Below are 13,436 nucleotides of genomic sequence, written 5' to 3'. Positions count from 1 at the left end.
TGTTCGAACTGCTGCAAAGAAACCACTACTAAAGGACACCAATAAGAAGAGCCTTGCTTGGGCCAAGAAACACGAGCAATGGACATTAGACCGGTGGAAATTTGTCCTTTGGTCTGGAGTCCAAATTGGAGATTTCTGGTTCCAACCGCTGTGTCTTTGTGAGACGCGGTGTCGGTGAACAGATGATCTCTGCATGTGTAGTTCCCACCATAAAGCATGGAGGAGGAGGTGTTATGGTGTGGGGGTGCTTTCCTGGTGACACTGTCTGATTTATTTAGAATTCAAGGCCCCCTTAACCAGCATGGCTACCACAGCATTCTGCAGCGATACGCCACGCCATCCCATCTGGTTTGGGCTTAGTGGGACTATCATTTGTTTTTCAACAGGACAATGACCCAACACACCTCCAGGCTGTGTAATGGCTATTTTACCAAGAAGGAGAGTGATGGAGTGTTGCATAAGCTGACCTGGCCTCCACAATCTCCCGACCTCAACCAAATTGAGATGGTTTGGGATGATTCGGACCGCAGAGTAAAGGAAAAGTAGCCAACAAGTGCTCAGCATATGTGGGAACTCCTTCAAGACTGTTGGAAAAGCATTCCAGGTGAAGCTGGTTGAGAGAATGCCAAGAGTGTGCAAAGCCGTCATCAAGGCAAAGGGTGGCTTTTTGAAGAATCTCAAATATAACATTTTGATTTGTTTAACACTTTTTGGGTTACTACATGATTCCATATGTGTTATTTCATCGTTTTGATGTCTTCACTATTATTCTACAATGTAGAAAATAGTACAAATAAAGAAAAACCCTTGAATGAGTAGGTGTTCTAAAACTTGACTGGTAGTGTATATATATATATTTTTAACAATACAAAACATACACATGCAAACAACATACACATGCAAACAACAACATACAGACGCACACAAACATATATACACACACACACACACACACACACACACACACACACACATATATATACATATATAAATAAAAAAGTTAAGTGGATGACAAGATGATGGCAGGTATTCTAGGCTCGATGGTGGTACGATTTAACAGGCGAATCCTAACTTCCACTTAAGCACTTAAGTCTCAGTCCCATTGACATCAATGCATGACTAAGTGAAACTGTCAGTGAAAGTTAGGATTGGCTGTCAGTGAACATGTGGTTGTGTTAAGTGTACCTTGATTTTCTCCTGGTCCAGGAGGGCGTTGTGTCTCTTGAGGTCCAGGTTCTTCTCTCTCTCGTAGCGTAGCTCCCTCTCAGCCGAGGTGAACAGACTCTGTGCTCTCTGGATGTCCTGCTTCAGCTGCTTGCTCTCCTCAGCTTTCTGCCCCAGCACGGAGTCCTGGGACTGGGGAGGCATTTGGGAAGAGGGGGGTGGGGTGGGGGAACAGACACACCACTGAATTGGAAGGGCTGGTTCACCTTTGGTAAACCATTCAAAAGGAGAATATCAGCCAACTTATTGGAGAATATCAGCCAATAAGTGCCACGTGAAACACTTTTTCCCTGGCTTTATATTTGTGTTTATATTAGGGACTAGATTGTGTGTTTCTTTGACTTGAGTGCATTAGGTGTGACAGTATTTTGATTGAGTAATATTGGCTTATCGTCGAGGGATAACGTTGAGTAATGTTGGCTTATCGTTGTTCAGTGGATTACGCGTGACAGTATTGATTGAGTTACACTGACAGGCCCTTGAGGGGACATTGGGTACTGACCTTAGTGCGGGCCTGGGCCTCGTTGACCTGGGCCTGCAGGGCCAGCTGGTGCTGAGTGGCCAGCTGCCGCTCCTCCTCCAGGATGGCGTGCAGACGACTCAGCTCACACTTCAGAGACGCCAGCTAGGAGGGGAGCGCAGAGCGCACGCACGCACACGCACGCACACACACACACACACACACACAATCTGTGATATGGAAGATACATAAACAATCTACTGAAAATTGATGTATGTGGCAACAATTTGATATTCATACATCCTTTGGCTTGTCATAAATCAGATGTTTTTCTATTTAAGACCCTATGAAAGTCCCCATGTTGACCATGTGTTTCTATGTGAATGCTTATCCAGGTACCTGGTTGAGGCATTCATCTTTGGTCCTCTCTGCTAGCAGGAAGCTGTAGTCTGGTTCTGGGGTGTCCTGTCTGGACCTGGTGAGCCCTGCTGTCTCCTGCCGGGTCTGGGTGGAGAGTTGGAGTTGTTCCCTGAGCCGGAGTACCTCGATGCCCAGTCTCTCCTTCTCCCCTTCAGCCGTCAGCTTCTCCCGGACCCTCTCACTCAGCTGGGCCTGGAGGTCTGCGGCCCGCCTCCTCTCCTGCGCCATCTCATCCCTGAAATGTGGCATGGACAGTCAGACACGTGGGAACTGTGACCTGACTAGGATGCATGACTGTATGGCAACCTAACAGTACACAACCGCAAGGCCATACGAGGGAGTGTGATGACGGCAGATTGGGGGGAACGGCACAAGGAATCATAGGGACAGAGCTGCACTCTGTAGAGGACAATTACACCAACTGCTGCCGCAACAAGGCTCTCTGTAAATCATGTGTACCACATAAAAAAAGAAATCCTCTAGTCACAAAATGACTATGTAAAGAAAAGTCAGTCTAAAGTCTAGATCAGTGGTCAACAACCTTTTTCTGAGTCAAGATCACTTTCGCAGTCAAAAAGCAAGCCGAGATCTACCGCTCAGATTATTTATTTTTTAAACATGAAAAAAGTAAGCCTATGCAACATTAATAAAAACTGTTCTGTAGGAATGACGTTTGTGCAGTAGGCCTAATACATTATCACAGCATATTGGCTAAATGCCTGGCCTGCTAATATTGTTATTCTCAGGCCATATTATATTTCAAAACTCAAGCTTTGACAACAAAACAGATCAGTTGTATAACTTACGAGGCACAGCGGAGCATAAATTGAAATAATATTTATTTTTTTATTGACCAAAGGGACACCGTCCTCCTACTGATAGTGAAACTCGAGTCGCATCGCATTATTTCTGCCTCATGCACAAATGCATGTTGTTCCTATGACCAGAGAAAGTTAAATATTCCTCGATATTAAAATATAACGAGCAGGCCTATCGATACACTTGGCTACTAATTCAGTGCAGCTGCAGCGCGAGAGTCGGGAGAAGCGTGTTTTATGTTTTATAAAAACAGTGTTGACACTGCTGAATAAAAAAACGTAAACATGAACTCACTCATAAAAAGAGCAGCTCTTTGCTGTATTCTTTGACAGTTTCTCTCTGGTATCAAACTTTGCTGTGGGGTCGTGGAAGCTGTACTAGGCACGGTGATTTGAGCTATCCGATTGGCCAGCGCAGTAGGCGCTCTTGATTTAGCCACAGCTCTCCTGGTCCGCCGGGTAGGCAGAGTTTGTCCTTTCAGACAAATGAAATGGTTCAAAATGTGCCTAACCTGCGTGCAGGGCTTCTGAATCAAGTGCACCTTCCGCCAAAAACAAAGTCGAATAAAAATAAAGGAGCGCAAGTCTTTATCGTTGGCTTTTCTACAGAAATGTTTGGTGATCGACTAGGAATGCCTAGAAGATCGACCGGTTGGTGACCACTGGTCTAGATAATGACCTCCGTGTGCAATGCTCTTCCTCCAAGCAGGAGAGCTCCAAAGTGAGCTGCTCCACTTTGGCTCCCAGCTCTGCCACCTGCGTCCTGCTCTCCCTCAGGTCCTCCTGGGTCTGGCTACTCTCAGTCTGGCTGCTGTCTGTCTGGCGCTCCCGGTCACTCTGGAGTCTGCTCTGAGCGCGCTCCAACTGGGCCACCTGCCGCGAGCACAAAGTGAATGAAAAACACTTTCACTTCCACTAGACATGTTGTCCATTCAGATCAATAGAAAATGATATTAGGTCAGTGCATTGTCTTCCGTTTGGTAGCTTCACTCCTACGCGGCAATAGTCTCTTGATCAGTGCAGTCGAATACAATGAAGGATGGATTTGAAATGAATCACAAACTGAACCCTACTGCCCGATTCGCACTATAGGGCCGTCCCAAACCGTACTTTGCTGGCCGAAACCGTACTTTGCTGGTCCAAACCGTACTTTGCTGGCCCAAACCGTACTTTTATATTTTCCTTTTCAGCACGGTTTCAGCATTTAACCAGGTCAGCCCAGTATATCTCAGCTTGGCCCTATAGTGTGAAGTTTATGTTTTTGATGAACATATAACAATGGTGTACAGACTGTATTCAGTGATGACCGATGGCAGGGGCAATTTGGTGAATTCAACTCACTTTCTCTTCCAAAATTCCCTTTTCCCCTTTAACTTGCATTAGGCTCTTGATGAGCGTTTTCCCTTGTTGACATTCAGTTTGCAGGCCCTGCAGCTCCAATCGCAACATCCTCAGCTCCCTCTCATCTCTCTGCAGTGTCTTGGGGTGACAGACAATGACAGTATTATCATTAAACACAACTATAGCTGCTAATACAGCTATAAAACCAAAGGACAAATAACTTGCTGTTGTGCATTTCCAAATGAATTAGGTAGGCTGTTGTAACCTTTCCACATGCTTTAGGTTAAATCCATGCGAGATGTAATCAGGGGACAAAGTAGGCCCCTGACATATACAGTGAGGGAAAAAAGTATTTGATCCCCTGCTGATTTTGTACGTTTGCCCACTGACAGAGAAATTATCAGTCTATAATTTTAATGGTAGGTTTATTTGAACAGTGAGAGACCGAATAACAAAAAAAAAATCCAGAAAAACGCATGTCAAAAATGTTATACATTGATTTGCATTTTAATGAGGGAAATAAGCATTTGACCCCCTTTCAATCAGAAAGATTTCTGGCTCCCAGGTGTCTTTTATACAGGTTATACACTCATAAAGGGAGTGCTCCTAATCTCAGCTTGTTACCTGTATAAAAGACACCTGTCCACAGAAGCAATCGATCAATCAGATTCCAAACTCTCCACCATGGCCAAGACCAAAGAGCTCTCCAAGGATGTCAGGGACAAGATTGTAGACCTACACAAGGCTGGAATGGGCTACAAGACCATCGCCAAGCAGCTTGGTGAGAAGGTGACAACAGTTGGTGCGATTATTCGCAAATGGAAGAAACACAAAATAACTGTCAATCTCCCTCGGCCTGGCGCTCCATGCAAGATCTCACCTCGTGGAGTTGCAATGATCATGAGAACGGTGAGAAATCAGCCCAGAACTACACGGGAGGATCTTGTCAATGATCTCAAGGCAGCTGGGACCATAGTCACCAAGAAAATAATTGGTAACACACTACGCCGTGAAGGACTGAAATCCTGCAGCGCCCGCAAGGTCCCCCTGCTCAAGAAAGCACATATACAGGGCCGTCTGAATTTTGCCAATGAACATCTGAATGATTCAGAGGAGAACTGGGTGAAAGTGTTGTGGTCAGATGAGACCAAAATCGAGCTCTTTGGCATCAACTCAACTCGCCGTGTTTGGAGGAGGAGGAATGCTGCCTATGACCCCAAGAACACCATCCCCACTGTCAAACATGGAGGTGGAAACATTATGCTTTGGGGGTGTTTTTCTACTAAGGGGACAGGACAACTTCACCGCATCAAAGGGACGATGGACGGGGCCATGTACCGTCAAATCTTGGGTGAGAACCTCCTTCCCTCAGCCAGGGCATTGAAAATGGGTCGTGGGTGGGTATTCCAGCATGACAATGACCCAAAACACACTGCCAAGGCAACAAAGGAGTGGCTCAAGAAGAAGCACATTAAGGTCCTGGAGTGGCCTAGCCAGTCTCCAGACCTTAATCCCATAGAAGATCTGTGGAGGGAGCTGAAGGTTCGAGTTGCCAAACGTCAGCCTCGAAACCTTAATGACTTGGAGAAGATATGTAAAGAGGAGTGGAACAAAATCCCTCCTGAGATGTGTGCAAACCTGGTGGCCAACTACAAGAAACGTCTGACCTCTGTGATTGCCAACAAGGGTTTTGCCACCAAATACTATGTCATGTTTTGCAGAGGGGTCAAATACTTATTTCCCTCATTAAAATGCAAATAAATATTTTGACATGCGTTTTTCTGGATTTTGTTGTTGTTATTCTGTCTCTCACTGTTCAAATAAACCTACCATTAAAATTATAGACTGATCATGTCTTTGTCAGTGGGCAAACATACAAAATCAGCAGGGGATCAAATACTTGTTTCCCTCACTGTAGCTATTCAATGACCAATTCAACCATTGGAGGTTACCAATGGCGTGTATAAACCCTGGATGACTGACAGGGGGCGCATTATTGAAGCCACCGCACAGCCATCTTGGTACTCCTCCATTGTAAAAAATATTTTGGAAGCTATAGGAATGCATTTACGTCTACATTTTTGCCAAGTATATTATATTACAGACACCTTAATACATACTTTTAAATTATATTGTGTAAGCTAAACATAACCACTACAACAACAAAAATACTTAAATACATGTAATTTTGCCCTTGAAACATTTAATTGAAATACTGTAGAATTCCATTAATTCCTATGGAGGATTGCTCCTACTGGGGAGTGCCATAATGGCCGACCAGTGGCTTCAAAGCCTCTCAATGGGCAATACATAGCGTCAGCAATTCAGCAATCCAGAGTTTATATACATCCTTGGACTTCGCAAAACCCATTATTCTACCTAGCATGCCTTGCAGTGTACCTCTTTGTTCTTTTTGAGTGCAGCCTGGGCAGCGCCGAGGTCCACCTCCAGCTGTCTCCTCCAATCCTTCTCCTCGGTCAGACGAGCCTCCAGCAGAGCCACCCTCTCCTGGCTGCTGTCCCTCAACTAGGTAGGGGAGGCAGAAAAACATAATACAGTTGGTAAAAGTCCTTATTCACTGATGTCCTGTTTTGTGGTTAGAGGCAACTTGTAACTCAAGCACAGCACCTGTTCTCAATGTTCACAAATCACAAACCGTTAAGATGTACAATAGGTCACTGGCAATCAAAGAGCTCTAGGCGATGGCCAATCTGGGTGCCTGGGAAGAACTTCTTTGGCCTGCTACATTGGTTTTAAATGACTACCATTAAATGGGTGCCTGACACTTTGAGAAAGTAGTTGGATGAGACAAAAACAATGGCACAGGCAAGTTAGCTTGTACATTTCCACTCTAAACTACCAGCACAACGTTTTCCTACCTGATGTAAGTACGTCTCAGTCTCTCTGCCTACGACACCTCCATCCTTCAGTACCTGGTCCTGAGCACATATCTTCTTCAGCTCTGCCTCTAGGCTTTTAATCTGTGAGTGGACGTTTAAAAGGAACACTTTATTATAATTTATAACCTCCTATTCATTATCTCCAGCACCATAACAGTGTCTAAATCTGTGAAAACTGATATTTTCTATGTTCTGTTAGCAAAAAGATAAGAAGAAAAGGTCTTGAGAAAATTACTCTTGATTATGTCATAAAATAAAAAATAAACGAAAGAATATACACTACCGGTCAAAAGTTTTAGAACACCTACTCATTCAAGGGTTTTTCTTTATTTTTACTATTTTTTACTTTGTAGAATAATAGTGAAGACATCAAAACAATGAACATATCGAATCATGTAGTAACCAAAAAAAAGTGTTAAACAAATCCAAATATATTTTATATTTTAGATTCTTCAAATAGCCACCCTTTGCCTTGATGACAGTTTTGATGTCTTCACTATTATTCTACAATGTACAAAATAGTCAAAATAAAGAAACCCTTGAATGAGTACGTGTTCTAAAAAAAACGGTAGTGTATTTATGACCCTTCTCGTTCAACCCCCTCTCCCACCTTGCGGTGCAGTCCCTCGAGTTCTCCCTCGTGGCGCTGGCACTCCTCCTTGCTGGCGTTCTGGGCCTCTCCCAGTAGCGCCTCCAGCTCTTCGTTCCTCTCCACCAGCTCCTCCTGCTCCTGTTGCTGCCTCTGCATGCGCCGCTGCAGCTCCCGCAGCTGGCTGCCCACGTCCTCCACAGCCTCGCGACACCTGCAGGACAGGGTGAGAGAGTCAGGGAGAGAGTGAGATCGTGTGAGAAAAGTGTGTAAGAGAGAGGGAGGGAAAGAAAGACAGGGTGAGAGTAAGTTGAGGGGAGGGAGGGAGAAAGACAGCACAAAATAAGGGAGTAAGATACATGTGTGAAAGAGGGAGAGAGAGTGTGAGAAAGAGACAGAACAAGAAATATGTCAGATCATTGATTAATGGCAATACAGCGCTTTGTGACAACTGCTGATATAAAAAGGGCTTTATTAAATACATTTGATTGAATAGAGTGAATGCTACTTCTTATGACTGACATGTGGACATGACTGACATGAGGTGACTCCTGGTCAGCACAACCAGAGAAAGACCTCTGAACAGAATGATTCTACAGATGTAGGATAAACGTATTTACTGCAGAGGGGCTGAGGGTGCATCCATACCTTTTATGAATCTGCTCCTGTTCGTCAGGTGTCGATGTTGTCAACAACAGCGTAGGCAGGTCTTTATGGTGCTCACTGCCATTGCCCTCCCCCTGACAAATACACACATCGGTGTACACACATCATTCCTTCTGTACAGGAAACACATCCTCTTTCTATCTCACAAGGATCATACAAGTACTAACCACATCACATAGTGCTGGGAGTTTGGCAGTCTGTGACATTATTGTTCGAGCTTACAAAGAATCAGTTAGGTAATATGTGGTTACCCAATATTTTAGGGCCCAACAGTAGGCCTATGTTTAGTTAATGCCCACCATCTGTAACAGGGTTTTCTTCTCAGAGTCCAGGGAGCGCACTCGCTCTCTCAGAACCCGGATTTCCCCATCCAGTCTTTCGTTGTGCTCCTTCGCTCTCTGCAGCTCCAGCATATCTGAAGAAAACAAAAAGGCATTGTGTAGAGGGGCTTCACATGGACCTCCCCAAATGAAGTGCTACTTAATAAGTGATACTACAGTGCACTCGGAAAGTATTCAGACCCCTTCACTTTTCCCACATTTTGTTACGTTACAGCCTTTTTCTAAAATGGATTAAATTGTTTTTTCCCCCCTCATCAATCTACACACACAATACCCCATAACGACAAAACAAAAACAGGTTTTAGTCATTTTTACTTATTTACATAAGTACTCAGACCCTTTGCTATGAGACTCAAAATTGAGGTCAGGTGTATCCTGTTTCCATTGATCATCCTTGAGATGTTTCTATAACTTGACTGGAGTTCACCTGTGGTAAATTGATTAGACATGATTTGGAAAGGCACACACCTGTCTATATAAGGTCCCACAGTTGACAGTGCATGTCAGAGCAAGAACCAAGCCATGAGGTCGAAGGAATTGTCCGTAGAGCTCCGAGACAGGATTGTGTCGAGGCACAGATCTGGGGAAGGGTTCCAAAAAATGTCTGCAGCATTGAAGGTTCCGAAGAACACAGTGGCCTCCATCATTCTTAAACTGCAAAAGTTTGGAACCACCAAGACTCTTCCTACAGCTGGCCGCCCGGCCAAACTGAACAATCGGGGGAGAAGGGCCTTGGTCAGGGAGTTGACCAAGAATCCGATGGTCACTCTGACAGAGCTCAAGAGTTCCTCTGTGGAGATGGGAGAATCTTCCAGAAGGACAACAAATCACCGCAGCACTCCACCAATCAGGCCTTATTGTTAGAGTGGCCAGACAGAAGCCACTCCTCAGAAAAAGGCACATGACAGCCTGCTTGGAGTTTCCAAAAGGCACTCTCAGACCATGAGAAACAAGATTCTCTGGTCTGATGAAACCAAGATTGAACTCTTTGGCCTGAATGCCAAGCGTCACGTCTGGAGGAAACCTGGCACCATCCCTACGGTGAAGCATGGTGGTGGCAGCATCATGTTGTGGGGATGTTTTTCAGCGGCAGGAACTGGGATACTAGTCAGGATCGAGGGAAAGATAAACGGCGCTGAGTACAGAGAGATCATTGATGAAAACCTGCTCCCGAGCGCTCAGGACCTCAGACTGGGGCGAAGGTTCACTTTCCAACAGGACAACGATCCTAAGCACACAGCCAAGACAATGCAGGAGTGGCTTCGGGATAAGTCTCTGAACGTCCTTGAGTGGCCCAGCCAGAGCCTGGCCTTGAACCCGATCGAACATCTTTGGAGAGACCTGGAAATAGCTGTGCAGCAACGCTCCCCATCCATCCTGACACAGCTTGAGAGGATCTGCAGAGAAGAATGGAAAAAAACTCCCCAAATACAGGTGTGCCAAGCTTGTAGCGTCATACACAAGAAGACTCGAGGCTGTAATTGCTGCCAAAAGTGCTTCAACAAAGTACTGAGTAAGGGGACTGAATATTTAAGTAAATGTGATATTTCATGTTTTTTATTTGTAATAAATATTTGTAAAAAATCTAACAACCTGTTTTTGCTTTGTCATTATGGGGTATTGTGTGTAGAAAAAAAAATAATAATAGAATAAGGCTGTAACGTAACAAAATGTGGAAAAAGTCAAGGGGTCTGAATAGAAAATCAAAAGAAATCAGCCAAGACCTCAGAAAGGAAATTGTAGACCTCCACAAGTCTGGTTCATCCTTGGGAGTAATTTCCAAACGCCTGAAGGTACCACGTTCATCTGTACAAACAATAGTACGCAAGTATAAACACCATGGGACCACACAGCCGTCATACCGCTCAGGAAGGAGACGCGTTCTGTCTCCTAGAGATGAACGTACTTTGGTGCGAAAAGTGCAAATCAATCCCAGAACAACAGCAAAGGACCTTGTGAAGATGCTGGAGGAAACAGGTACAAAAGTATCTATATCCACAGTAAAACTAATCCTATATTGACATAACCTGAAAGGCCGCTCAGCAAGGAAGAAGCCACTGCTCCAAAACTGCCTTAAAGATCGTACTTTTTGGAGAAATATCCTATGGTCTGATGAATAGAACTGTTTGGCCATAATGACCATCGTTATGTTTGGAGGAAAAAGGGGGATGCTTGCAAGCCGAAGAACAACATCCCAACCGTGAAGCACGGGGGTGGCAGCATCATGCTGTGGGGGTGCTTTGCTGCAGGGGGGACTGGTGCACTTCACAAAATAGATGGCATCATGAGGAAGGAAAATTATGTGGATATATTGAAGCAGCATCTCAAGACATCAGTCAGGAAGTTAAAGCTTGGTCGCAAATTGGTCTTCCAAATGGACAATGACCCCAAGCATACTTCCAAAGTTGTGGCAAAATTACTTAAGGACAACAAAGTCAAGGTATTGGAGTGACCATCACAAAGCCCTGACCTCAATCCTATAGAACATTTGTGGGCAGAACTGAAAAAGTGTGTGTGAGCAAGGAGGCCTACAAACCTGACTCAGTTACAGTACATCAGCTCTGTCAGGAGGAATGGGCCAGAATTCACCCAACTTATTGTGGGAAGCTTGTGGAAGGCTACCCGAAACATTTGACCCAAGTTAAACAATTTAAAGTCAATGCTACCAAATACTAATTGAGTGTATGTAAACTTCTGACCCACTGGGAATGTGATGAAAGAAATAAAAGCAGAAAATAAATCATTCTCTCTACTATTATTCTGACATTTCACATTCTTAAAATAAAGTGGTGATCCTAACTGACCTAAACAGGGAATTTTTGCTAGGATAAAATGTCAGGAATTGTGAAAAACTGAGTTTAAATATATTTGGCTAAGGTGTATGTAAACTTTCGACTTCAACTGTACAACACACATACAACCAGTCAAGTTTGGACACACCTACTCATTCAAGGGTTTTTCTTTATTTTTTATTTTTTTTACATTGTAGAATAATAGTGAAGACATCAAAACTATGAAATAACACATATGGAATCATGTAGTAACCAAAAAAGTGTTAATTAAATCAAAATATATTTTATATTTGAGATTCTTCAAATAGCCACCTTTTGCCTTGATGACAGCTTTGCATTCTCTCAACCAGCTTCATGAGGTAGTCACCTGGAATGCGTTTCAATTAACAGGTGTGCCTTCTTAAAAGTTAATTTGTGGAATTTTTTTCCTTCTTAATGCATTTGAGCCAATCAGTTGTGTTGTGACAAGGTATGGGGGTATACAGAAGATTGCCCTATTTGGTAAAATATCAAGTCCATATTATTGCAAGAACAGCTCAAATAAGCAAAGAGAAACGACAGTCCATCATTACTTTAAGACATGAAGGACAGTCAATACGGAACATTTCAAGTACTTTGAACTTTCAACAGGACAATGACCCAACACACCTCCAGGCTGTGTAAGGGCTATTTTACCAAGAAGGAGAGTGATGGAGTGCTGCATCAGATGACCTGGCCTCCACAATCCCCCGACCTCAACCCAATTGAAATGGTTTGGGATGAGTCGGACAGCAGAGTGAAGGAAAAGCAGCCAACAAGTGCTCAGCATATGTGGGAACGCCTTCAAGACTGTTGGAAAAGCATTCCAGGTGAAGCTGGTTGAGAGAATGCCAAAAGTGTGCAAAGCTGTCATCAAGGCAAAGGGTGGCTATTTGAAGAATGTCAAATATAAAATATGATTCCATATGTGTTATTTAATAGTTTTGATGTCGTTTTGATGTACAAATAAAGAAAAAGCCTTGAATGAGTAGGTGTGTCCAAACCTTTGACTGCTACTGTATGTATGTATGTATGTATGTATGTATGTATGTATGTATGTATGTATATATATACACACACACACACACACACACACACACACACACACACACACACACACACACACACACACACACACACACACACACAGACAGAACCCCTAGATATAGCAAGAGTAGAGTTTTCTGTAGGCTGGCTAGTTTGTTTCGTAACAGTAGTTTAAGTTAGCCTATCTTACACACTTGGTGTGCATAAGTCACCAACTGGCTCCAGTCAATAACGGCGCTTGTTAGGACTCAGTGTTAATATGGATTGTGAAGAAAAATTAGATGGAAGAGGAACTATCAAGGTCAAGTAGTATCTCACCACATTGCTTCAGCTTGTCCACCTCCTTCCTCAGGCTCTCCACCTCTTGACCAGTTCGCTCAAGCTCAGGTCCTACATTTTTTACAAATGACAAATTGTGACATGATTTTAAGAGTAGGCTACACACTTCTATTACTCCAGCATTTGTCACTAATATCACACTTTATTACATTGTTTTCAAATATTTTTAAAATTTCCCAACATTTCTCATGTCATGGGGAAAAGGGATGAACTGCCCTCCTGAACATTAGCAATCCTTTCATGGTGATGCCACACAGCGGCATATTCTCCTTTCCTTCCCGTTGTGTGTTAAAATCATAAGAAATAAAATGTGTGGCCTCCTGAGTGGTGCAGCGGTCTAAGGCAATGCGTTGCAGTGATGGAGGCGTCACTACAGACCCGTGTTCAATCCCAGGCTGTGTCGCAGCCGGCCGTGACCGGGAGATCCATGAGGCGGCGTACAATTGGCCCAGCGTCGTCCGGGTTAGGGGAGGGTTTGGCC

The 13,436-nt window shown here is 43.9% G+C and overlaps 1 protein-coding gene across 1 annotated transcript in view; it reads right to left on the bottom strand.

The window, feature by feature from the left end:
- Positions 1-13,436, bottom strand: part of ccdc30 (coiled-coil domain containing 30) — a 38,568-nt gene that overhangs the window by 13,736 nt on the left and 11,396 nt on the right. The window contains exons 9-19 of the mRNA XM_084184557.1: positions 12,935-13,006; positions 8,718-8,833; positions 8,401-8,492; positions 7,774-7,966; positions 7,143-7,244; positions 6,664-6,789; positions 4,264-4,401; positions 3,602-3,795; positions 2,084-2,339; positions 1,727-1,849; positions 1,186-1,356 (exon numbers count right to left, since the gene is read on the bottom strand). Of these exons, the coding sequence (XP_084040683.1) occupies positions 1,186-1,356; positions 1,727-1,849; positions 2,084-2,339; positions 3,602-3,795; positions 4,264-4,401; positions 6,664-6,789; positions 7,143-7,244; positions 7,774-7,966; positions 8,401-8,492; positions 8,718-8,833; positions 12,935-13,006 (1,583 nt within the window). The remainder of the gene's footprint in view (positions 1-1,185; positions 1,357-1,726; positions 1,850-2,083; positions 2,340-3,601; positions 3,796-4,263; positions 4,402-6,663; positions 6,790-7,142; positions 7,245-7,773; positions 7,967-8,400; positions 8,493-8,717; positions 8,834-12,934; positions 13,007-13,436) is intronic.

This window comes from Coregonus lavaretus (assembly GCF_964263955.1).
Source record: "Coregonus lavaretus genome assembly, chromosome: 20".
In the NCBI taxonomy this organism is placed as follows: domain Eukaryota; kingdom Metazoa; phylum Chordata; class Actinopteri; order Salmoniformes; family Salmonidae; genus Coregonus; species Coregonus lavaretus.
This window is presented reverse-complemented; position numbering and strand designations above follow the sequence as displayed.